Here is a 25,259-nt window from a genome sequence, read left to right as displayed (position 1 = left end):
AGAAGAAAAATGCATACTGTACATTAAGTGAATGATGTTTTAAACAAAAGTTTTTAATAAAGTGAATGAATGGATTAAGGATTAGATGAAAACTAAGAGCTTGTTCAGTAGATTTTAAAATAGGCGTAAACTGCTCAACATGAGTCAGCACTTTTATTATATTCAATGCTTATCATGGTATAAATTGATATAAATGTATTTATATTGTTTTTGTATTAATTCATTCCTTCAACACTGTGTGTGCTACAGTTTTCAAATCTGAAAACACTGTACATCAGCCCCCACCAGAACTAATACCTGTCACACTGACCTGACTGTCTTGAAACAAATTTTAATACTTTCTTGTTTTGGCAATCATTTCGGATACACATTGTTGTTTTCCCTTTATTTTTCACTGGATGTGCTAGATGTGAGCCTACGCATATTTCTTATGAGTGCCAATGCATAATTTACATTTAAATTATTGCTCATAATCTTTTCTAGTATGCAACAATCAAAAAACTGTTCACACATATTAACCTTGACTTAGATGAAAAATCACTGAGTTTGTTTATACATTCATGTTTAAATGTTATTGCCTCCTCTTTTACTTTCATGTTTTTTTGTGCAAAGATACAATAAAAATCATCTTTTACAGTGCTATTATTTATTTAACCAAAATTAAGCTAAAACGAGAAGAAAATCACATGGGTTATACTAAGTATCCCATGATTTAATATCCTCTAGATCAACTTTTATCAGCAATAACTTGTAATAATTGCTTCCTGTATAACTTTATCAGTCCCTGACATCATTTTGGTCCATTTTTATAGACAACATTGCTTTAATTCATTGAGGTTTTTGGGCATTCCCATATGCACAGCTCTGTTAAGGTCCCAAAACAGCGTTTCAGTTGGGGTGAGGTTTGGACTTTGACTAGGACATTGCAAAACCTTCATTCTTTAATATATATTTTTTTTTTCTTTCCACTTGTGAATATTCTTTCTTACAGTAGAATTCTGTACTCCAAACTGTTAAGAAAATGTTTCTGATCAACTCCAGATTGATGTGCAACAACAACCGCTTCGCTAAGGCCATTACTTTTACTGCCATTAAATGCTCCAGACCAGCAAACTGCCAAAATGTCTGCTTTTATAGAGGTCTGCACACCTGCTAATGATCAATTAATCAGGGCTAATGATTAGTAGCACTTGGCTGCAACGTGCATCTTAAATCCTGTGCAAGCAGTAAGGGAGTGCTTAGTGTTGCCCATGTTTTTTTTTCTACTTTTTTGTAAGTAAATAATGGTTCAGTGCAAAAAAAGGGAATATGTTGTTCGGCTGACGTTGTATTTGCCTAATACTTAGATCCGCTACGATCAAATAATTTTTATTATGTTTTCACACAAACACATAATTAAAAGAGCTGGCACTAACTTTTACAAATGACGGTACGCAGGTTCAATTTACTCTTTCTCCCCATCACAATTTAATCTCTCCAAACCATCTTTCTTCCTTCCCCTCTTTCTTCCTTTTTCCATCCATCTGTCCATCCTTCTCTCCTGCCCTCTTTCATTCCCTCTGTCATCTTCCTAGCCCCCTATTACTGCCATTGCTCCCCTAATCCTTTTATCATGAACTAGATCAATGCTCATGGTTTCTTCTTCCACTGGGAAATATGGTTTATAAGCTGGTGTTGGGGTCAAACACAAACTTTCGCCCCCTGTTCCCATTCTAAGGTCAACAAAATAATGAACAAAAGCACACAGCGAGAGAGAGAGAGACCGAGAGCATGGAATATGGAACACTGATCTTGGGCCTAGTCCTACTGTATGCATCCAAGGAGGAACGTTTAATGAGTCTACAAGTATAGCTTCATTGGAAATAGATGGTAAGTGTACAGTCAAGGCACAGGGAAATGTTTAGTGGAGAGTGTAACATCAGTCATGATTTACCAACGGATAGTTAGAGCTCAGTACTAACTCATAGGACCACTGAAATTAGTCTGTTCTATTTAGTATAACAAACATGTTAAGTTACATTAGGCACCGATATTAGATACTATTTGTACAATGCAGAAAATATAATATCATTTTAGAATGCTTTTTAAATTACTTGGTCATTACTGCAACAATCAACAAAAACAAGTATTAATTAACAGCTCCTAAGTCATACTGGCCAGCTCATGTTGCCTTTATTACAGTACCTTATGTCAAGAGTGAGTTTATGTGGGACTCACAGCGGAATGCATCACCTACACCCCTATTCACAGCAATTCGATCCGTTACTACCTCAATTACTGCCAAGACACAGTTTCATCAGAGGAGCCATTATTCTTGTGGGCGCTAATGACCTTTTGAAAAGTACGCACTCAAAGCATTCAGAGCCACATAAAAAAGCTCATTAAACCAAGGAGGAGATACTTTAAATACGAGTAATATATACTTCTCTAAAAGAGTTTACCTTAAATTAGTAAAAATTAGTCAAACGTTGAACAACAGATAGTGGTGCCGCCTCTGAGCTTTCTCTTACATGGTTTCTTACATGTTCTCCCACATACGTGTCAGGAAATATGCTGACTAATCCACAATTCCAATACTTGAGAATGAATATGTAAATATATGTTTGTGCATGATACTATGCAATGAACTTTTAACATGCCCTTGGTATTCTCCTGGATCCAGGACAACTTTAACCAGGGAAAAATGCTTTAAATTAAAATACTCATTAAATGAGTGAATGAACAAACTAGGCTAGAAATGGATCATACGTATTATAGATAAACAGTACTGGATTATATACTGCAAAGTGATACTTATGTAAATATTTTGGGCAACTGTGCATCTTCCAGGAGTATTTTTTATAATACCGTGTCAACTGGTAGTCTATCACCAACTTCACAAGTACTATGGCAGGGGATTCCTTTTTAAAAATAGTAACATTGAGGAGTGTAGGTCAAGCAGCAAAGGCTGGAGGCATGTCATCCGAACAGAGATCAGCCACAGAGATACACTATTATTTAAGTGAAAATAATGCTTAAAGTTGAAATACCTGGAAACTATATATTTGTTCTTCTTGCTTTAAATAAAAACTCTTGACCATGATCTTTTCATCAGTGTACTTCTATATAATTGATAATCAGTTTTATACAATTCACCTGCCAGTGGTAGTAATGCTGTGGCTGGTCAGTGTAGTTACATATTGAAATGCATCTCATCGGGTTTGCTATATCTACTGAAAGAAACATCACATCTACTCACTACATACCTGGAAGGACATTCTTAGACAATCAGCATGAATATAATATTAAATAACCAATGCATTACTTAAAACCCTATAATGTGTCTTAAATGTTGCAAAAGTTAAATCATTCAGATGCCATTATTGTATACAAGTAATGCATTACATGTGTGGGACCAGTTAAGGGTGTGAAGTAGAGTGCGTTCAGGCTAAGGAGAGGGGTGCTTGTATTACATCGTGGTGCAGTCTAACAAAACACCTTTGCTCTGAAAAGATGACTGACACCAAGCTCCCACGAGGCTACAGCTCTGGCAACTAGACATCTGCTGCCATGAACACTGCCATCCACTCCAACACTGACAGTTTATTAATATCCCTCAGTGGAGTTGCTGACACCATACTAAGCACAAGTGCAGTTCAAGTTCCGTTAATTAATAGAAGAAATCTGTAGGGATGGCTAAGAAATATTTATACTTTCGAAGGCTAGCCTTTTCTCTCAGCCCTGCCATTAATGGTTCTTTATATAGGGTTTAGCTTAATCCTAAAGTGTCACTGAAGCATCTCAGCTAGGCTTGTGCAACACAGATTTTCCCCTGCTTCCAATTAATCATTAAAAATGGTGTTTACCTGGGACAGATTGCTAAAAAGAAAAAAAAAAGAGAAATTTTATTTATTTTAGGTGCAAGAATGACATCGGACAATGGAAATAGCACGGACAATCACAAAAAAGTGCTCAAAGTCTGAACATGTCTGTGCTGATGATCATCATCCTCATCATTAACACAAGTGTCTGTTTTGAACCTTTGCTGCAAGTCCAACCTCTTAGCCCCTTTTTTAAGTAAAAGTTTTTATCTTTTTCTCTTCTGGGTGTGACTTTTTTCAGCCATTTATAGTTAACTCTTGTGAAAATAGGGGTGTTGTCGGCTGCATTATTAAAAAATATGTTTTTAAGTGATAACTCATATTAGAATATGCCAATTATATCACGATCGAAAGAGTACTGTATATCGCAAAAGCCTAACATCAGTTTCACTCACTTCATACTCCTGCTTGAATCCGTAGCCCTCTGCCGTCTTCATCTGGTTGATGTGTTGCAGCAGATCAGCGACACGTACAGCAGGGTGGAGCTGCCCGGTGTGATACGGAGAACCTTTACTTCCACAATGCCTCCGAGGAGATCCACCCAGCAGGCTGCTTGACTCATTCATGGAGCTGCGTGGATCACCTAAAGATAAACCTACATTAATATACACATGTGCAGGTCTGACTACTCTTTTAACTAAGTAGTAAATAATTATTTAACATTGTTGTCTACACACACATACACACACATTAAACCCCCTGCCCTGTGTTTAGTTCTTTAGGTTATGTTATAAATGAATTAACCTGAGTATAACTTTATAAAGTTTATTAAAGTTTTCTAGCTGGTTATAGATATAAATTAGCAAATACATATTGAGAAACCAAGATATGTAATAGCACTTGGGAGAATAATCTTTAAGAAACCCATTAAAGCTTCATTTTGATCAAGAGATGTTCTTTGAATATCATCTATTAATCATTCCTTGAATCAGACTCTTGGCTCCAGCGAATTATTTCCATTTCTGCCCTACAGTATTTTAGACCTTGTTCTTTCTAGTTTTCCCAGCATCGAAATGATAGTAAAAGACATCCTCAAATCACACAGCACATATTCTAATTTAGCTTAAAATATACCGTATTTCAGGAGCCTTTGAGCTCCTCTCCTCTGTGTGTGTGTGTGTGTGTGTGTGTGTGTGTGTGTGTGTGTGTAAAAGCTGCTTAGTGGTCCAAGAAGAGAATAGTTTAAGGCCTGGATTCCAGTGGGGTAATGTTGGAGAAATGAGTCATTAATACAAATCTGCTGCTATTCTGGTTGAGCAGCACAGCAACAGTAAACCACAGATTGGGTTATATTCACTCAGGTTTGGGTCAGTGAACTCTGCAGCTCAGCACTAAACAGCCTGTATGTGCTACCTGAGTGAAATTGGGCATGATCTCTCTCCGCTTTGTGACTCTGGGGTTGTAAAACGCATGACAAATGTACGCGAGTATGTAGTAGCTCACGGTGTGATTGTAAAAGTCATAGTGCCTGTCATGCAACTGTGTGAATAATGCTCTGTATAAAGGAAGTGCAGTTTGTAAGCCAGAGGGCTATGCATACTTTCTGTGCTCATGTGCTGTGTGTGTGTGTGTGTGTGTGTGTGTGTGTGTGTGTGTGTATATCTCACTCCGGGTACTGCAGGTGTGGGCATCCATAAAGGACAGAGCCATTCTCTCATCCTCCTGCAGGGTGCTCTGGTCTGCAAAGCTGCGCTCCATTGAGCCCATCATATGACTCTTCTCCTGCCTGTATGTAATGGGAGTCTTATTCATGTTCACCGGTTTCCTACTGATAACAGAAACAGCGAGAAAGGAAAAGAACAGCAGAAAAAAAGAGGGGAGAGGGATTGTTATACCACTAAAGTGCTCTCTGAACAGTGCTTGCTAACACAATGGGAAATGATGGTGTGCAATGGAGGAAAAGCCACTTACGGATAGTAAGAGTAAGAGTAGTAGTCCCTTCTGGAGAGGAGAAGAAAGAGGAGAGACAGAAAGGGAGAAAGAAAGACAGAGAGAAAGAAAGAAAGGAAGAAAGAATATAAGGCAGAGGCGACATGAGATGCAAGCATTGCCAGTGCTCTGATTAGTGTGAAGAATGACATGCTGCCCGAGGCTTGTTTTGGTCACACCAGCAATGTAACACATGCTAAACCTCAGCAGTGACAGAGAGAAGAAAAAAAATGATAGCCAAAGCAGATATGACCTAATGACATACACTACATTATTAGATTTAATGAACCACTCGAATGCCAAGGAGAGTTTTATCATTAACCACCACATGGGCAACTTCACAGCAGTCTCCAGCTCTATAATCCTCCAAAGTGTATTGCTGCCGCAGCTATACACCGGCTCCAGGTCATCGGTCTACATGATCAGCCATATTAGTCCTGTTAGAATGAGACATATTCCTGGAAAAGTGCATTTGGCCACTGATCTTGTTCAGTTTCCTCCTTAACAGTAATTTAAGCCACTCATTAGCAGCCGTAATCCTGTGGATTCTTAGAGCTGGGTAAAACCTTCTGCTGTTTATTTCCCATTGTGTAAAAGTGATGGAAGACTGAGGCTAAAATTAGTATGGATAGTGAGAGCTAGTCTGAATGCAGTGGATCATGTGCTTTTTCCTGTCATGAGCACCTTAATGTGGAGACCTTTAGAGAACAATACTAATTATCTCCAAAAGCACACCTTTTCCCGCCCAATTATCAACTCATTTCTGGGTCAGGCTAATGTCAGACCAAGCCTAATTAAGTGAGTAATTGAATTGCACCTCTTCGTAATTAAACATTTCACACCCAGGTAATCTCAGAAGATGAAAGCCCCATGCACAGCTCTGCTGCCTATTGGGAGACAGGAAACTAATTCTGCCTTTAGTTACAGTAATAGTAATTTAATACGAGTCATGTATTGCAAAAGTGACCATCTTAGTTTGACTCGAATAGTTAGAGGAGAAAAACAAATTTCTTCATCTTAAAGCACGATTGACAAGTCCAGTTAGATGTTGATAAGTTGCACACACTGCAGCCACTCGTGGTTTATGGTCATTTATGGTAATCATGCAGTGTGGCTGATTTCTTTCCTATTGAATGTTTTAAAAGTTACATGTAATCCTCACCCTTTCTTAATGATGATGATGATGGCTCCCAGTAACAGAATGAGGACCACCAACCCCCCTGCACAGATTCCTAGAATAAGCCCCATCTCCTCCGAGTGCTGCGTCACCTCCAGAGGCCGTCGAAGGTCCTTACAGGCCGCTGCAGAACGCACACATACACAGATTTACAGTAAAATCACGTGTTTGCACAAGAAATGCTGTAATATAACCCTCAAAACTGCAATACAATAACGAACCAGAAATAAAAATGTGTAACTTGAAACAGAAGGAGCACACCTCCTCCAGCACAAACACATTGGTTACGTCCAAATGACTATTTTCACCCATCTGCACTGACTGTCTGACACTGACACTGCAATGCAGCAGAGGTCACTTCACATTGTGAATATGTCCATGGAAAGCTATTTGCCTAGCTTTCAGTCACACAGAACAAAAACGCTGTGTGATAGAAGAGTAAGCAAAGAGTGTGTGTCTGTATACAGTGAAGCTTACAACAAATTAACCCATTTGCACTTGAGACACTTTCTGATGGATGAGCAGCACAGGCAAGGTGCGGTTTTTAGTTTCTCAATTTCCTTTTTCCCCCACATTCATGGTGAAAGTTAAAGAAGGTCAGTTCTGTATTATATGCCTATTTAAGTTCGTCAGTAAAAACAAAAGTATCCTTTAGGAAGGATAGATCAATGACTGGGATTAAAACAGGACTTTATTTCATGAGTGTCAGTAATGACGACACTGTAACATTTTATTAAAACAATAAACATTTTATGAAATAGATTAATGATTAATATTAATAATAATACTAATAATAATACTACTACTACTAATAATAATAATACACAGATACATACAGTACTGTGCAAAAGTCTTGAGTTATATTATATTAAATTAAATTATGTAGATTTAGGAAATGGGAACAAATGTTTTTTTTTCTGCGACAGGCTGCTAAGTGCCTAAATACACAATTAAAAGATTGCTTGTTTATGTAAGAATGCCAGCAGCAACCTCATTTCCCCTCTAGTCTGTTCCAACCACTCATCACCGGCCTGATCATCTGTCATCATCTGTACGTGTTTCTCACTGGTTTATGCCTTAAATTAGATTTCTTTACATGTTTTCATGCCTAGGTCAGTGTGTGGCTTAACAAACAAAATCATTTCCCTAAAATTAGTCAGGTTTAGGGACGTGACTGAAAATGAGAGTCATTCTGAAACTTGTTCCTTAAGACTACATTAAAAATACAAGAAAGTGTAGCTCTTTAGAAGCATATTATGAATAAATGAGGGGTTGCTCAAGACTTTGTACAAACGGTTTATACTGTACATAGTGCACAGGGTGGGGTACACACTGAGTATCCATCTTACACCATATGATCTTCTATAAATACAATTTAAATGAATGCTTAATTGTACAGCCAGTTAACTTCTATATAAAGGTATACTTTACAAAGTGTAAATGCTAGTATATTATCACCACTAATACAGGGGCTTTATGCACAAGACAAGAGGAGTTCAGTGGCCCTGCACGTCCCTAATTAAAGGGATAAACATCTTGTCCTTAGAAATGACCTCAAAACTTATAATTGTTATAAAGAAGTTATCATTCAATATTGCGGACTGTACATTTTCTAATGACAATACATTAAAAGACAATATTTTCCTGCAATCTGAGATTATACTGTATATACTGCAAAGTATTTATTTATGAACAGTTGTTTGAAAGCTTACAGTATGAAGTCAGTTTGGACCTAAGAAAGGAAATCCGTTTCAAAATACTGCACAAGGCACACGCTAAAAATACAAGTGTGTGGACAGAGAGATCTGGGACAGTGAAGAGAGAAATAAGTCATGGTTACCCTTCATCTACAGCCCCAAGGCCATTTAAAGACCACTCGCCTGTCTCCTGTGACAGATAGACATTACCATTTTTTTTCACCACTCCTCATTACAAGCTACACAAGCCAAGATATTAACAACCAATAAAAAAGTGTGTAAAAAAATAAAACAAAACGGAAAAAAACCTTGGGAAAACACCCATTAAAGTTTGCAGTGTATCTAATCAGATTTTAGTTTCTCTTGACACATTTTCTTCTTGAATATCAATTAAGTCCAACACGAGCATGAAATTTATTTCAAGATTAATGTGAGCACATGCTGAATGCCCCAAAATGGAAATTGGTACTTAGGGAAGAAATGAGAGTCTATTGTTGTGTGAAGACTGCCAAGGGACTGTTAATTAAACTGTCACCTGCATGTTGAAATGGGTGCCCTGCCTGCTTGGTTGTGCAAGCCTGTGCAATTTTACAACGCTTTGAGCACATTATGGGGGTGGCACACACACACACACACACACACACACACAATTCTTCCATAGATTTATGCGACACAGGAAACGTAATGACCTATTGAGTATAATTTTATCTTAAATTTATTTGCAGTAGAGTAAATAAGGACATTTGAAATTGTAGTCATTTGCAGCAGGGCATCTAAAACATCCAAAAAATCTATTTGATGCAACTTGAATAAATACAACGCAATAGTATTCAGTTCAATGCTATATTGTTACATTTTATTCCAGAGATTTTTTTTTGTTCCGCATGCATATGGGCATGCACCATTTAACTTGAGTCATAAAACTCATGACTGGAAATGACTGAACACAGCAGTAAAGTCACACAGCTGCAGGCTGGGCTATTTTAGGTTATTTATCAGAAACATATGTCAAAATGATTTTGAAAGATGCAGGCAGTATCCATTCTTCACAAGATGATGGCAGTGTTATTCATGAAGAACATTAAACTAACACGTCACTTAGGCATGCGGAATAGCACCTACACAATTTAGTTTTCTTTTCTGTCGCATAGTTAACATTGCAACAAAAAGATCAGCATTTTATTGAACTACTCATGGCATTATGTGAGCTGAAAATGATTTTAATTCTGCCACAGCAACGATAAAAGACGGAGTTTGACTGTTAAGATTTTCAGGAGAGCAACAAATGAAATGTCAGGCAAACAACTGTGATATGCATGATGCATTAGGCTCTTGTTGTGTGTACGATTTGGCTTCTTTGCCTTTATGTATTATAGGAGTGCATTTAACATTGGTAATACATAAGGGGCAAAAAAGAAAATCCATGGGCGGCAGTCTGTGTTTCTGGAAAAAAAAAGTGAAATCGCTCTGTGTCATAATGTGTAAAAGGCAGAAACTGTGCAGATAATGTGTGCAATTGCTGCTGGAGTCCTGCGCACATTTAGAAACAGCACAACAAACAATCAATACTCTTATCGCAGATGCTTCTATGATGAATCACTAACCCCCCATTACTTGGCCAAGTTTGTGTTTTCCAATAGTTCAGCTATATTTTAGCCAAGATGCAAACATCCAGTGCAAAATATGAAAATATCTGTAGTGGTATTCAATTTGTCTCTTCTAACCACTCTGTTACTTTGTCATGTAGCATAATAGGCTTCAAAGTGCAGTGTGGATAACACAGGGGTCCATGTGATTGCTTTTTTTTTTTTTTTTTTTTTTAGAGCATTGGAAATCAAAATCCACTATTACCAAAGCTGTATTTATTAGCAAACTCCTTTTAACTGGCCATTGTAAGTAATACACTCGAACTAAACTCATGTTAATGATAAGTGGACGTACTGTTTACTCTTTTTGAGGACAGGTTCATTATTAAACCGGCTCTGAAGCGGCACTAGCGCTAGACATGAAGTCACGTCTGGTTCACTTTGGTGGAAAAGTCTGACTAGAAGGAGGCCAGAAGCTTGGATAAAAATGCTAAAGGTTGCTTGAGGATTGTCAAAGAACATGAAACCTGTGCCAAATCAAATATGTGGCTCAGATGATAAGCTCTTGCGACGCCTAATGGGAATAGCCAAACGAAGAAAAAGAAACCAAAGGGTTTTTCACAAATTTTAAAACACCCTGGTGTTGTTTCAACTTAAACTAATAGACGTAATCTGGATGGCACAAGTCCTAATTGTTAATGACATGCATTTTGTCCATAGACATGTTGAGGTGGGATTAATCATACTGTAGGCCATCTGTACTCTGTGTGCATGTGTATAGTATATGCAGAAAGACAATTCCAAAATGGCTGCTCTCAGCTTTTAGCTTCATGCTCTAAAAGCTCCTTTCCACCTTCATTATTCAGTCAAAGATAAAAGTATCCCCCTCCCTTTTTATCCTATGTCTTCAAAGTCAATTTAGCCAGAAGGCTCAGTGCAGGCTGAGCGAGAGCTGAGAGCTATAAATACCAGTGCCGCCAGTGCTGATCTGCGACAGCGCTCAATAGGGGCTAGCAATAGCCTGTTTTGTCATCTGGATGGGCATTCATGCCCCCTAATGTTTTTTTCATGTTTGGTAAGGTTTTTTGACAGGCCATTTTGATGACCACAGGTGTGTATAATGTGAAGGGCTCACTGGTGCTGATCTCACTGGAATTTGCTTGGATTGTCTGTCCATGTAAGCCTGGACACTACTGAGAGTAGTAGGCTTTGATATGGGCTGCTGCCCTCCCGGTAGCGCAAATAACAAACATGATGAAAGACTGACCTGTGCTCTTCAGTTGCTTTCTGCCATTTTGGCTCGATTGTCTATAGGGTGTACACATGTGGAAAGTAAACAGACATGCAAAGTTTTATGATCAAATGTACTATATGTACCAAAATGTACCAAACAAGTAAGGTTTATCTTAATACTTTTTTAGTGCTTAAATGACTATAGCAACAACTATGGGCACAGTCTAGCCATGCAATGAAAGGTCTGCCCGCAACAGATCTTTGAAAGGCATGAAGACATCTCTTGGAATGTCCTGACTGACATCTTACAATTTTGCCTTAAAACTCAACTAATATTTTGTTAATGGTAGAAAAGGGCTCAAGATTCCCAGCCCAAAGGTGCACTGCAACTGTAACAATGCAGGTTTTGCAAGGGCAGAGCCACAACTAAGCATGCGGCGGTTACGTAGACACGTGGTTGCTAGGCGACACCGCTGTAATAGGAATCAGCGCAGACAGGCTGCACCTGCGGCGTGTCTGTTTCAGGGTTCTGATACCTGGGCACTTTATGCGATCATTAGGTGGCACCGGTAAAGTTATCAGGGTCAAAAACAATGTACACCAGACCCAAGACAGAGGAAAAAGACCGAGCTTCAGACTTCTTAAAACACCGGCAAGAAAGAGAGAGCACGCGAGCAGCATGTCACCCCTTAAGCATGCACTCTCAGTTACTGTTGAAAGCACAGACGTAACACACATAAATCCTCAGTAAACACCCCAAGGCGTTATAAAGTTTATTTTTAGTTTCTAGGGCCCCATTTATTTTTGTGTTTTCAGTTTTCTTTTGTTTCTTTTTTAGCTTACTAATTAATAATCCCATGCTATCTGCCAACGGTAAGGTCTTTCCATGCAACTCATAAGCACTCTTCCAAACTCCTATTTTGTTGACCCCCTCAGAATTATAATTAATATAATTATTAATATTATTCAATCTCTAATCCGCACCACGTAACAGAAATCCGAAAGGAACCAAATAGTAGTGGGAATAATGGCAATATTTTTCTGTGTATACATTTTATTAAAACTATGGATGTTTGTTTACTTCTTGCATTTCTTTGTATTTTTGTAGTTTTGCTTTTTTTTGTAGAAGCAAAAATATCACAAACATGAAAATGGTGAAGGGATAAGAAAGCTTAACAAAAATTATAAAATTGTATACAGGTATGAGTATCAATAAAATCATGCACACATGCATGTGATACACCTATAACAAAAAAAGGATGAGAAGAGGTTTTCCATATCCACAGTCAGTGTGACAGAATTCTCACAAATGGCCAAATATTATAAAGAAATTATAAAATCGTATTTCCACCAAAATTGCATTTTAACCAAATTTGGGGTTTTCAACATAAGTTTAAAAATATATAAATATATTTCAGCAAAATAAAGCGGAATATTTCTTGCTGCAAATATCATGGTAAATAAATGACAGTGTACGACTAAGTTCAATGGTGAAAAAAAGGAAAATGAAAATAGCCTGGAATATAATATAACTGCAATATAATATCAATGTGGTAAGTGTAAACATTGCATGCTGCTTGGCAGGCATATTACAGGTCAATACAGTACAACATTTTCTTTTTATCACACAGTTTAACAAAGTGAAAATGTATAAATTTCAAATACAAATGTAATGTTGCTTAGCTGAGAGTGTGTTGGTGTGGGAAAAAAATGTTCTGTTGTCGAGTACTTTGCTACTTTTTGCCAGATGGCAGGAGGGGGAAATGTTTGTGTGTGTGAAGGGTGTGTGGGGTCATCCACAATGCTGGTGGCTTTGCGTTTGCAGTGTTTCTGGTAAATGCCTGTGATGGAAGGGAGACTATGTTGATCTTCTCAGCTGTTCTAGGTACAGATACAGCTTCTTATGATTCCCTGCTGACATTCCCTTTGTAAAATGTAGTGTGGCTACTAGGTGGAAGGTGCACTTTCTTAGCGTTCTTAGGAAATAGAGATGGTGCTTGGCTTTCTTGGCAATGAAGCTGGTGTTAAGGAACCAGCTAAGCATCTCTTCTTCAGCTGAATCTGAAACAGAGCACCTGTCAATGTTCAACGGAGAGTGGTTCTTTGGTGCTTTACTGAAGTCACCAGCCATCTCTTTAGTTTTGTACAAGTTTAGAGGCAGGTTGCTAACTCTGCACCAGTTTGTTCACCACTGAACCTTCTCTCTGTATGCTGACTCATCATTCAGGCTGATGAGACCAACCACACTTGTGTCATCATCAGACTTGACTAAGTCAATAGAGTGAACAGCAGTGGACTGAGAACACAGCCAAGGGGGAACCCAGTGCTCAGTGTGGTTGTGCTGGAGATGCTGCTTCTAATCCAGCCTGACTAAGGTCTCCCAATCAAGACATTTATGATCCAGTTGATAGATGTGTTCAGAACCAGCAGGCTCAGCTTTTTAAACAGGCATTGGGGAATGGCTGCACTGAATGCTTACAAAGGTTTATGAACAGCTTTTGAACATATATGTACTGATCGCGTGCATGCCTGATGGAGGTTATTGGCATCATCTGTTGAACGGTTGGAAAGAACCATTGTAAACTGCGGGGGGGGGCCCGTAAGGGGGCAGATAGGTTTTGGTGAGCCTCATGTTGAGCCTCTTAAAGCACTTCCTGTTGTTGGGTGTGAATGCAAAAGCACATAATCATTATTTACTGTACTCTGATCAGCCATAACATTATAAAACACTGACAAGTGAAGCAAATAACTGACTATCTCTTTATATTGATATACTTCGAGAACTGAAATACATTATTACAGCAGATGAAAAATCACAAAGTTCACAAACTTGATGTGCCACAAGAACAAACATAAGGATTTGAGAGACTTTAACACGAGCAACATTCTGACTGGTGGATTTGAGCATCTCCAAAATGTAAGGTCTTCTAATTGTTCCTATTATAAAGTGGTTAGCACGGTCCAAAAGCACTCCAAGGTAGGACACCTACAGTAAGTCAACATAGTCATGGGTGTCCAAGGCTCACTAATCCGCATGGGAAGCAGAGGCTACCCAAACAGGCCCAACCCCCTGAAGAACTACTGTAGCACAAGCTGCTAAAAAACTTATTTCTAGCTATGACTGGTGTTAGAACCCATAGTGCATTGCAGTTTGTGGCGTATGGGGTTGTGTAGCCAAAGTCTGGTTAGAGTGCCCATGCTGACCACTGTCTACTACTGAAAGCTCTGACATGTGCATGTGAACATCAGAGCTAGACAATAGAGCACAGGAAAAAAGCAGTCTGGTCTAATGAACCTCATTTTCTTTTACATCATATGAAGTACTGGGTGTGTGTTTCTTAGTTACCTGCGCAACATATGGCCCTAGGATGCTGGATGGGAAGAAGGCATGTCAAAAAAGATAGAGTATTCTCGGGTAGCAGTGGCTTCTTTCTGCAGAATAATGCACCCTGCTGAGTTAAATCATTTACTGTAGGAATGGTCTGAGGAACAGGGAAAGACTTTAAATAGTTCAAGGTGCCTTTAAATTTTCCCGATCTCAATCTGACTAACAGGGATGATCCATAAATACTCCACACTGCAACTTATCGGACTTAAAGTGTCGGTTGAGGACACCTTGGTGCCAGATATCACATCATGCTTATAAGAGGTCTCGTTGAGTTTATGCCTTGATAGTTCAGAGTTGTTTTGGTGACATAAGTGGGACCAACACAATATAAGGCAGGATACTTTATTGGTATTGCTGATTGGTGTAAGTGTAAATATTGCTATTACTCCAGCTCCGACAGCTCTGTCACAATGGATAAATCAGACTTCGGTTGTGGGTATGGCCCGGCAACTCTGCAATTTGGTACCAATAATATGTTAGTTGATTTTTAATAAACCCATGCTTTGACAATGTAGTGTGCCAGAAGAAAATACTTTGCCAGAATCAGGTAAAATCAGAACATGGCATTTATTATGATGTGCTAGCAAACTTGTCCATATATTTCAAAAATAAAAATAGTTTCTTTAGCTAAAAAAATTAAAGCCTTTTAAAAACTGTATCCAATGCATGGAGGATTAAATATGAAGGTTTTAGCCCAGAGATACAGATTTTCTTCTTTAGCTACATTTTTTTTTTATTTTTTTTAAAGATTAAGTTTCTCTAGCCAAGGTTTAAGAGGGGATAAGCTACTCGCACACTGGCCTGCAGCATTCTTATGTCCAAGCTTGGCTTAACACAGTTTAGGACGGCGCAAAATATATGGTTTAACACTCACCTTTACGGGCGATTCGGATGCAGTTTATCCTTGTTTCCTGAAGTAAAAGAGAGACAGAGATGATTTAGCCACAGCGGTTTGCTCCAATTTCAGTCAAATGGACAACATGCAGGAGCAAGAAACGTGATTAAATGCATTATAAATCAGCAGTTCTCTCATTAGATAAAAACGCATGTATGATTACTTGAGTGTGCATGTTGTATGATGAAAAGATATTTGGTTGTTTGGCAAAGAAGGGAGGCAAAAGAGCAGAAAATGTAGGGAAATAGCTTTATAACAGCAAACAAATTCCAAGAAGAAATTAATTTCCAAGAAATCTAGGCTGATGACATTGGGGTGTTATGAAAAGAACCTTCGTCAAATAACACTAATTAGATCCAAGCTCACAATCTAATTCTGGCCCGCCACCTCGACAAGGAGATGTATTATCAAATTAAGATTTACAGATGCTAATTCAGGCATTACAGGACAATTATGCAAATTTCCCCAGGCATAAAAGAATGAGAACCTCTGCCTCAAACTGGTTCAATTGCTTTTTTATTCTTTTTAATTGAAAATCCATTCAAACTGCCTCAACCCTAAAAGCTGCCTTTAATACTATTCTCAGGCTTTATTCTCGCTCCTTCTCTCTCTCTCACACACACACACACACACACACAGTCTTTCGTGTAAGACACAATGAAATAATTACAGTATTAATTTAGCTAATTATTGCTATACCTACAGTACACCTGTATCTAAGCCACAGTGATACAGTACATGGGGAAATGCTGCCATGTGTTAACTGCAGAGTCTGAGGGTCAGTCCTTAGCTCTTCTTCGTGCAGGAGTGCATGTTCTTATACTGTAGTTTTCAGTTTCCCCCACTCGTAACTTAAATAACCACTGTTAATATCAAAAGTGAGCAGGAAAGAAGCGTTGCAGGTTGCAGAATGGAAAAAAAACATCACCTGGTCACCTAGGGCAGAGTAACCGTAGCCTACCATTTCCTTCCTGTCAGCTTAAAATAATCTGGCCATTCTCCTCTGACCTCTCTCACCAATGAGGTGTTACTGCCCTAGACATCCTGATCACTGAGCCTGGAGCCTAACCCAGGAGACTTAGGGCACGAGGGGGGTACACCCTGGACGAGGTAGCAATCCTTCTCACAGCATGCACACATACATACACTAGCAATTTGGGAAGCCAGTTAGACTAATCTGCATGTCTTTGTTTTGTGGGCGGAACCGGAGTAGCCGGAGGAAACCAACCAAGCACAGGGAGAACATACAAACTCCATGCACACAGGAATCAAGCCTGGACTATATATATAAAAACTTACTCCTATCCGCCAATAAACGACACACACACCCACACACATACAAATAGTGGCATTTGGACAGCTCAACTCTGAGATTCACACTCTCTGATGACAGCGAATAAAAATCATGCAAAGATCATTGTGGTTTTTTCGGAACAGAACCACAGGACCTGCTCTGTCTCAGCATACAATGTCCTCATAGTCAATGCTCGGGAATAGAACTTTGACTCCACTGGAAGCTGTGCGACAGAGTGGAGAGAGATGCTTAGCTTTGATCATACGGGTGCAGTCACAAAGCTTTAGCCTACTTTTCCCACCTAATGAAATTCACTGAAACAGTCATGCCCACCACTGCGAAAGAGGATCTGTCAGCAAACTCAGCCTAAGTAAATGAATTATGAGAACTATATTTAACCAGGCTGAAGGTTGGGACTTATTAGAAGGCAGACACTCAGTTTAGTAAAGATAGAATGAGCATGCGAGAGAGAGAGAGAGAGAGAGAGAGAGAGAGAGAGAGAGAGAGATGATAGATTTCTGCTCAGGCCATCCATCTTGACATGGCAGAGATTGGAAAGTGAAAAAGAGAGGAAGTAATTAGTAAGTGAAAGATTGAGGGACAGAAGGTGCTCTGTGGGAGACCTCTCTCTCTCTCTCTCTCTCTCTCTTACACACACACTCACACAACACTCAGTGGTCACCTTTTTGAATACAGCAATCCCAAAACAGTCAATCTGTATTTATGCGAACAATTGCCAAAGACAGCACAAGCCCTAGATTTATGGTTGACTTGCTGACAGACTGAAGAATAAAAGCTCATAAAGAAGATGAGCAGTCCGTATGTTTTGAGGAGTCTGTAATCAAACACCTTTCTAGATCTATCAAGTCAGCAAAGTGGTCTAACAACAGCAACATCATCAGATAATTGGCGGAAATAATGGATAAGTACGAAGCAGATGCTTCTTATGCCACTGCCAAGATCGTGGAGAAAGTGACGAAAGGAGAATAAAGGGATCGCTCATATAAAAACAGAGAGAGATTCACACTGGTAAGCGGTAATGCTAAACATTGGCTCTACAGTACCTTCTATACCCCAACCTTTTTCCACTATAAGTGCTAGCCTTTAAAGCAATTACTAGAGCATAAAATTTTGGCAAAGAGAAATGAGTGTTTAGGTAAAGGTCAGGAGTGTAAATCACAGGAGCCGAGCGAAAGTACTGCACAGCAGTTCACCGAGTGTCTATGCTGCAAAGTTAAACTGAGGGTGGGTTCTATTATAGTTGAGCTGTCACATACATTTTCAATCAGAAAAGAGTAAAACAGCCCAAGGGACTAAAATCTTACTAAATAACGATGCTGTCCAAACTCGCAAATAGAGTAGAGGCAGGTTTCCAGGTGCTGAGCTACGGAGATAACCTTCTACTAAATGTCAGCGCGTCTTTGAGGATGACACACGTTGACTGGCACCAAATCAAAATGAAGTATTGAAAAAAGCCTCCACATTGCTGTTTTGTCACGTTCCTCTAACGTGTAATGGCATATTTGTATGTGCTCGATGTGAGTAATGAGGATGGCTCGATAACGGTGGCAAGAAGCCTCAGCCTCTGACAGCTACAGAGACACAGCATCTTGTACTGCATGGCTTAATGGTCATAAATTCAAATGACTGCACAAGCCAACCGGTATAAAGAAATGTTCTGAGTGGTAAACGTCAGCATAAGGAGACAGGATTAACAGGCACAGCTTGTCTTCATTTGTACAATATTTGAGGAAGTACTGGGTTACCTTGGCAGTGCCGGGTGTCACTGGAACTCTTTCTGTAGTGTTTGTCATAATCTCTGAGGGTAATTAGAGAATTAGACTAATGTGAGAGAGACAGCTTGTGTGTGTGAAGGAGAGCCACAAGAGCCTTTTGTTGCAGAGGGGGCAGACAGACCGAGGAGGCTCTGGAGGATGCTCAGTGAGTTGGCTTGGTGGTGGGCAGGTGTCAAAGTGATGGTCCCCTCTCTCTAGGCATGTTTCCATTCATAGCAAATGCTAATCCTGCCCGCTGGTAAGGCTTTAATCCAATTCATATCAGAAATCCAACTGTGTAGGTTGCAGAGTAAGCCTCACCAATGTGTGCAACTTCTCTGCAAGTTGGTATGCAATGCTTCTTAGGCCGGCACCAAGGTCCATCTGTCCAAGCCTAATTTTAGCAACAAATTGGTTACATACTAAACCACATTTTCCTCACCAATGCGGGCCTGACTAATAACATAAACTGCCAATTATCTCTTTCTGATCAGCTGCACCTGTGCCCATTTATGCTGACGCAGTGGTCCATGCCTGAGAGCTGGAACGCTCTAAAGATGGTCACTGTCCACTGGGAGTATGGGAACTATTGCATTTTGGTTAAATGCAGCCTTAACAATAGAGGGCTGGCATGTGCAGCTTATATTGTCCTCACGCTCCTAGCCAGCTCAAACCATGAGCCTTTAATGTCACATAAAGTTGAGCGAATGCTGAGAGGGAAGAGAAGATAGGAAAGCTCTTTAGTAATGCCTTTGTAATTCACAGCTTATCACAGACTTACTGACTGTGAGAATTTTACAGCATCCTCTTTTCCATATTTGGGTATAAAGTCTGCCCTTACGCACCAGGGGTTGTATAAAATCAAGTGCTCGAAGTGATGAGACATGAAAAACAATTAGTATTCATTTCTCATGTCTCAGTAAATATGACAAAATGCACAGGGAGGGATCTGATCCTGCATCAACTACTTAACAGCTTAGAGACTTTAAATATAGAAGTACTGATTCAGGGATTTAAGCATCTACATAAATTGTGGCTTTATTAAAATAATGTAGACATATCAATAGGTATGCATGTGCCTAAAGCATATGCAGCATGTATAGTTTGAAAAAAAAAATTATACACACGCCAGGAAAAGAAATAAATAATACATTTACTGCTTTAAATATATATAATCTGAATCTGTTGTTTAATGCACATTTGCATGAGTCCACAAATTCATGGACTACACAGTGGCCCCCTATTAGTTAAATGGAAAAAAGAAAGATGGATGGGGAAAAAATCCTGAATGGCCATCATCAGAGATGAACACTTGGCAAAGTTGCATTAAAAAAAAAAAACAATATTGGAAATCACAGCCATGTTTAGTAGTCAAAATGAAAGCATTTCCACATTCACACTGTGATGAAAACAGGATTAGGACTGAACAGCAGGGTGGAGATAATAATAAAAAATAAAAATAAAAACTTGTGACTAATCAGTAAAAAAAGCTTCAATTTGCTAGCGAGCATAAAAAGTAAACTTTGGAGGAACTGCAAAAGGTCATGTGATAGTGACTGACCATATTCCATAGCGATGCGTGCATCAGGGTAAGAAAGTAAGCACATGAAGCGATACATCTGGAGGCAGATTTATGATCTGGAGTTGCTTCAGTTGGTCAGTTCTGGCCTCAGCAAAGTTATGTGGCAATAAAATAAAGCCAGTTGACTACCGGAATGTATTGAATGACCAGGTTATGGTCCTGTTGGCACAGGTTTATTGTAGGATGACAACCCAAGGATCGAGAAAGAGTACTTGTAAAAGGAGCATGATGAATTCCTTTCCTTGCAAGAATTAACTACCACAGCCCAACAATTATTCTTATTTGTATGCTTTTCATCTATTTTTATTTAACTAAAAGATTAACATTCTTTTGAATTTTTTTGCAATTTCCAACAGAAGCATATACACGTGAAGCTAATGCTCAAAGTCAGCAGAAGCTTAAGGATCACACATAACGGTGTGGGAATCAAAAGTTGAAAATAATGAAAGTAATCTTAAGGTTAACTATCACTTTTTCTTTTTTCTTTTAATGCATCCAAGCAAATGACAAAAAAACTGAAAATGTAATATGGAGACTGATTACTCACCCCTCGAAAATTGCTCATGGCCTGAAAGTAGATGAGGTAGTTTTTCCTGGGGTCTAGGGGGCTGTTCCAGTAGCCATTGTAGGTATGGTTGTCCCCCACAGTAAAGGGTGTGGCCTCGGCCAGGCTGCTGGGGGGCAGTTCGGCTGTGTAGTAGTGTGGAGCGCCACGTGCCTGTGCTTCACCATGAGAGGTGGGAACAGGAAAACATTCCTGCATTCCCAGCTCTCTCTTCAACTTCCTCCCACTCTCCTCCTCCACAACTACCTGATACGTACTGAGGAGCAGAGCAGAGTGAGTCATCAGTATTAATAGATTTAACATTCACACTAATTTTATATTAAAAACTAGCAATTCACTATAGCCATCAGCACAGTTCAGACAGGCACTAATGGGGTCTACACGAGGGAATAACAATGCAGGTCTCAAGTTGAGTAATGGCATCATTTTTGGTGTACAGTATTAATGAATAGTTGAAAAGCGACTGAATCTAAGCAGATTAGCAAGATAATAGATAATCAAGTAATCCTTATGATTATGCCCCTCATTAAAGTTGTACTGTAATTCAAAAATAGATTTCTCACCAATTGTGATGCCACACCACCGTGGGTAGTATTACAGAAATATGTGCAATGAATAAAAGTGTAACTACAACTAGATGAAAACATGCAGCAGTGATGTCAATCGCACCTGACTGGGGCACCACGGCCTTGGGCAGGACGCAGCAACACGGTGATGGTGTTTTCTGTCTCACTCAGTGGAGATGGTATGTCTGCATAATCAAAGGTGGGTGCTTCATGTTGAAAAATAAACAAGAAAAAAGAAAAAAGGAAAATATTTAAAAAAAATTAATCATAGCTTATTTATCATCTAGTTCTTGATTTTCTTTTTTTTTCAGCTGAATGTGTCATACTGGTTAATCAGAAACAACGCAATGGCTGTGAAAACTGAGTCATGATAACAACAGCAATTTGTGTTCATAATTAAAAAATGAGCTTGTTTTATTTAAAAATGATCAGCAGCCTCCTTCATTTTCTAATAACAAGCAAATCGACACCCCCGATAGCCTACACATACTTACCTTAATTCATGTTAGCTAGTCATAATCAACAGCTTATTCCTTCTTTATTACCCTGACTTTCCTCTTTAAACATGGCCCTGCCGGTTGTCTAGGCTACAGAGTGCAATTAAAAGGTGCAGAGAGCTGGGAAATGTTAAGCTCTGGCCTGAACAGAGTCAGGAAGAACGGAGAAAAGTCGAACAGTTACCAAGAAATCAATGATTATGGCATTAAAAGGGACGCTGCTATAATCACAGTGTAGCATAAAGAGTTTAATTACGGCGAGTTTCCCAATAGCCTTGACTCATTCAACACATTAACGACCATTCAGTTGTGCAATAAGAGCAACTGACTGACGTAGTTACTAGAAATAGTTACTAGAAATACTATATACAAAAAACACAGAGAACAATTAGATCTGATATAAACTCAAGCACAATACTGTACGTACTGAATGTGTAACCCTTCTCATGATCACATGTAAACATGTTTATTATGTATAGTTAAAATAAAAAAATTCTCTGAACTAAAATTGCTGTCTTGTTTGCACATAAGTAGACGTACTGTAAGGCTGACTAAAACACAAAGAGAAAATATTAAAATAAATAAATATAATAAAATATTATTTACTTTTCTCTTATTACATAAAGGTAATATTAATTCCAGTTCCACAGAAATGTACCTCACCTTTTATTACATTTATAACCCAATCTATTTAGAGAAAAACTAAATAGAATTGTTTTATTAAAATGAGAAATAAGTTATTGCTTTTGCTCTCAGCTTGATTACCATCAATATCTTTCTCATCACCTCTAGTCTCTCATATCATTTAAACGCATTGTTGTCTTTTCATGCCACTGATCACTGTTTGAGCAACGGTGGGGAAATAATCGCTTATTAATACAGTTTTGAACAGAATGTAGTTCTATTAATCTGTTCTTGCGACTGTATTTATTGTTATTATACTCTATTAGATCATTCAGGCAGTTCTCTTTCCTGTTTTCAAGAGCTTCGTGAATGGATTAGACTTATGTCTATTTAAACACCTATCATGCAAAATAAAGGCATGGAGTGAGATTTTAGACTTAATTTTAGACAGACTATCAGCCATTGTGTTTGTTAAGTTTTCTTCTTTTGACACATGATCTTTCCAAAATGTTCAGATTTTTAAGTCATTTAGACTGGTTTCCAGGAAACAGGTTTTTCAAGACCACAGATATACAATATACAGTATACTGTATTACTAATAGTGCTGATTAGTTTATAAGCCTAGTTCACACTTCGCCACATTTTCTTGTTTCCTACACATAAACTATACCAGTTAGCAATATTTAGCTAGCAGTGGGTCAAGTAACTGATTAATTTTGAAACACATTGACGGATTGTACTGTAAAACCCTATGCTATACACTATACGGTCAAAGTATTTGAAGTACCACCCATCCCACTAATATGTGCGTCTTGCCTGAACTGTGGCCAAAATATTTAAGTCACACAATGGTCTAAAATGTATGTAACCGATTCCCTTAAATGGAACTAACAATGCTGTGACAAAACCTGTTCCTGCATGAAGGCATAGTTTACTGATGCTGGAGTAGAAGAGCACAAATGGCCATAACCTCAGCCTCTCTGAACTCCTCTGGAATGATTTAGAATGTTGTCTGCGCTCCAGGACTGACCCCACTAGTACTCTTGTGGCTGAATGAGCAAATCCCCATAGCCAGGCACCAAAATCTAGTGAAAATCATTCTTAGAAGAGTCAAGAAACGATTGTTTTAGAATGGGATTTTCAATGTAGTTTGTGACGGCAAGGTGTCCAAATACTGTATGATTGATCAAATAGTGGACCACCAATTTACACTTCATAAAAATAGAATTATCTAAACTCTATAGCTTTCTGAAGGCGGAATTACAGTATACCTACCGTTTGTCTCATTGTCTTACCTAAAGCCATATTTTTAGTCTTTGCGAAAACATAATTAAACAACCTCACACTAACATACTTCAAAACCCTCGGTAAACATTCCCATATGGTATTTTATCACGTTTTCTACAAACAGAAGTGAGGCACACTGTTATGAGTAAGGTATAAGAAACAGTGATGGGACTGTAGTCAGGCACAGCTGTTTGGAGCATACGGTGCTGTTCGTTGTGTTAGTGTGTGAGGCTCCTGGGCGTTGAAGAGATGACAGGGGTGTCAGTGCTTTTGAGTACAGAGAAAATGTTGCCGAAGGGGCTGTTCAGTTTAGTGCAACTGAAGAGATTTTGCATAGGTGACATGCATATACGTCAATACCACACACACACACACACACACATACACACACACACACACACACACACACACACACAGACACACAATTTAAAAAATGCACTAAATATTTTGAATAAATCTACAGTACATAGTTTCACCCAAACTGTTTTTCTTTTTTTTCATCTCACATATCTCTTTCTTTAGCTGCAGTACTTAATTGCCTTTAAGCATGAGTAAATGAATTTCTATCAACTACAGCTCACGAATTTAATTACACATAAAGCACTTACAGAGCTGACTAATTACGCCAAGACACACAAGTATGCGTACACACACACACACACACACACACACACATATTTATTTCATACCTGAAATGTTGGTGGTGATCTCTGTGAGAGCTGTCTGGCCAAAACCTTTGGCAGTTCGTGCCCGTACCGAGATGAGGTAAGTGGTACCTGGATGTAGGTTGGAGAACATGTGGTATGTTTCATTCCTCAGCTTGGACACAGTGCGCCGTGGGCCTGGTACATTAATGCCAGGGTCAGATGACTCAATGCTCTGGTAGCTAATCTAAAATAACAAGCATTGAAAGAACGTAAACGATGTACAATATGCACTTCACTTTCTACAATGACTGATCAGTATTCAAATAGGCATTGAGGGCTAGTTGTAAAACTTTGCAGTGTCAGCACTTTCCCTGCATCGCTTTACTGTATAATAAATTGCAACGCACATATTTTCTATACACTTAATGCTGTTTTACTTTATAGTTTAGTTATTCATTTATTCATTCATTTGTTATACCGGTTATCCTATACAGAGTCGTGACACACAGTAAGAGAACATGTAAACTCCACCACGGGAATTGACTTGCTGACCCTGGAAATGTTGGACCACAGTGCTAACCACCACGGCATGATGTCACCAGTTTACAGTTATGGAAACAGAATGATTTACAAGACAACTGGCTCAGGGATTTTTAT

The 25,259-nt window shown here is 38.8% G+C and overlaps 1 protein-coding gene across 7 annotated transcripts in view; it reads right to left on the bottom strand.

The window, feature by feature from the left end:
* The window catches only part of ptprub (protein tyrosine phosphatase receptor type Ub), a 229,887-nt gene that overhangs the window by 31,908 nt on the left and 172,720 nt on the right, over positions 1-25,259 (bottom strand). For 3 of the 7 annotated variants that reach the window (XM_053493940.1, XM_053493942.1, XM_053493941.1), the window contains exons 10-17: positions 24,645-24,846; positions 21,651-21,753; positions 20,964-21,237; positions 15,745-15,781; positions 6,952-7,090; positions 5,772-5,801; positions 5,468-5,628; positions 4,256-4,443 (exon numbers count right to left, since the gene is read on the bottom strand). In XM_053493940.1, the coding sequence (XP_053349915.1) occupies positions 4,256-4,443; positions 5,468-5,628; positions 5,772-5,801; positions 6,952-7,090; positions 15,745-15,781; positions 20,964-21,237; positions 21,651-21,753; positions 24,645-24,846 (1,134 nt within the window). The remainder of the gene's footprint in view (positions 1-4,255; positions 4,444-5,467; positions 5,629-5,771; positions 5,802-6,951; positions 7,091-15,744; positions 15,782-20,963; positions 21,238-21,650; positions 21,754-24,644; positions 24,847-25,259) is intronic. The other 4 variants (XM_053493943.1, XM_053493946.1, XM_053493944.1 and 1 more) reach the window with 2 other exon arrangements.

The sequence above is a fragment of the Clarias gariepinus genome, chromosome 4 (genome assembly GCF_024256425.1).
Source record: "Clarias gariepinus isolate MV-2021 ecotype Netherlands chromosome 4, CGAR_prim_01v2, whole genome shotgun sequence".
NCBI classification, from domain to species: Eukaryota; Metazoa; Chordata; class Actinopteri; order Siluriformes; family Clariidae; genus Clarias; species Clarias gariepinus.
This window is presented reverse-complemented; position numbering and strand designations above follow the sequence as displayed.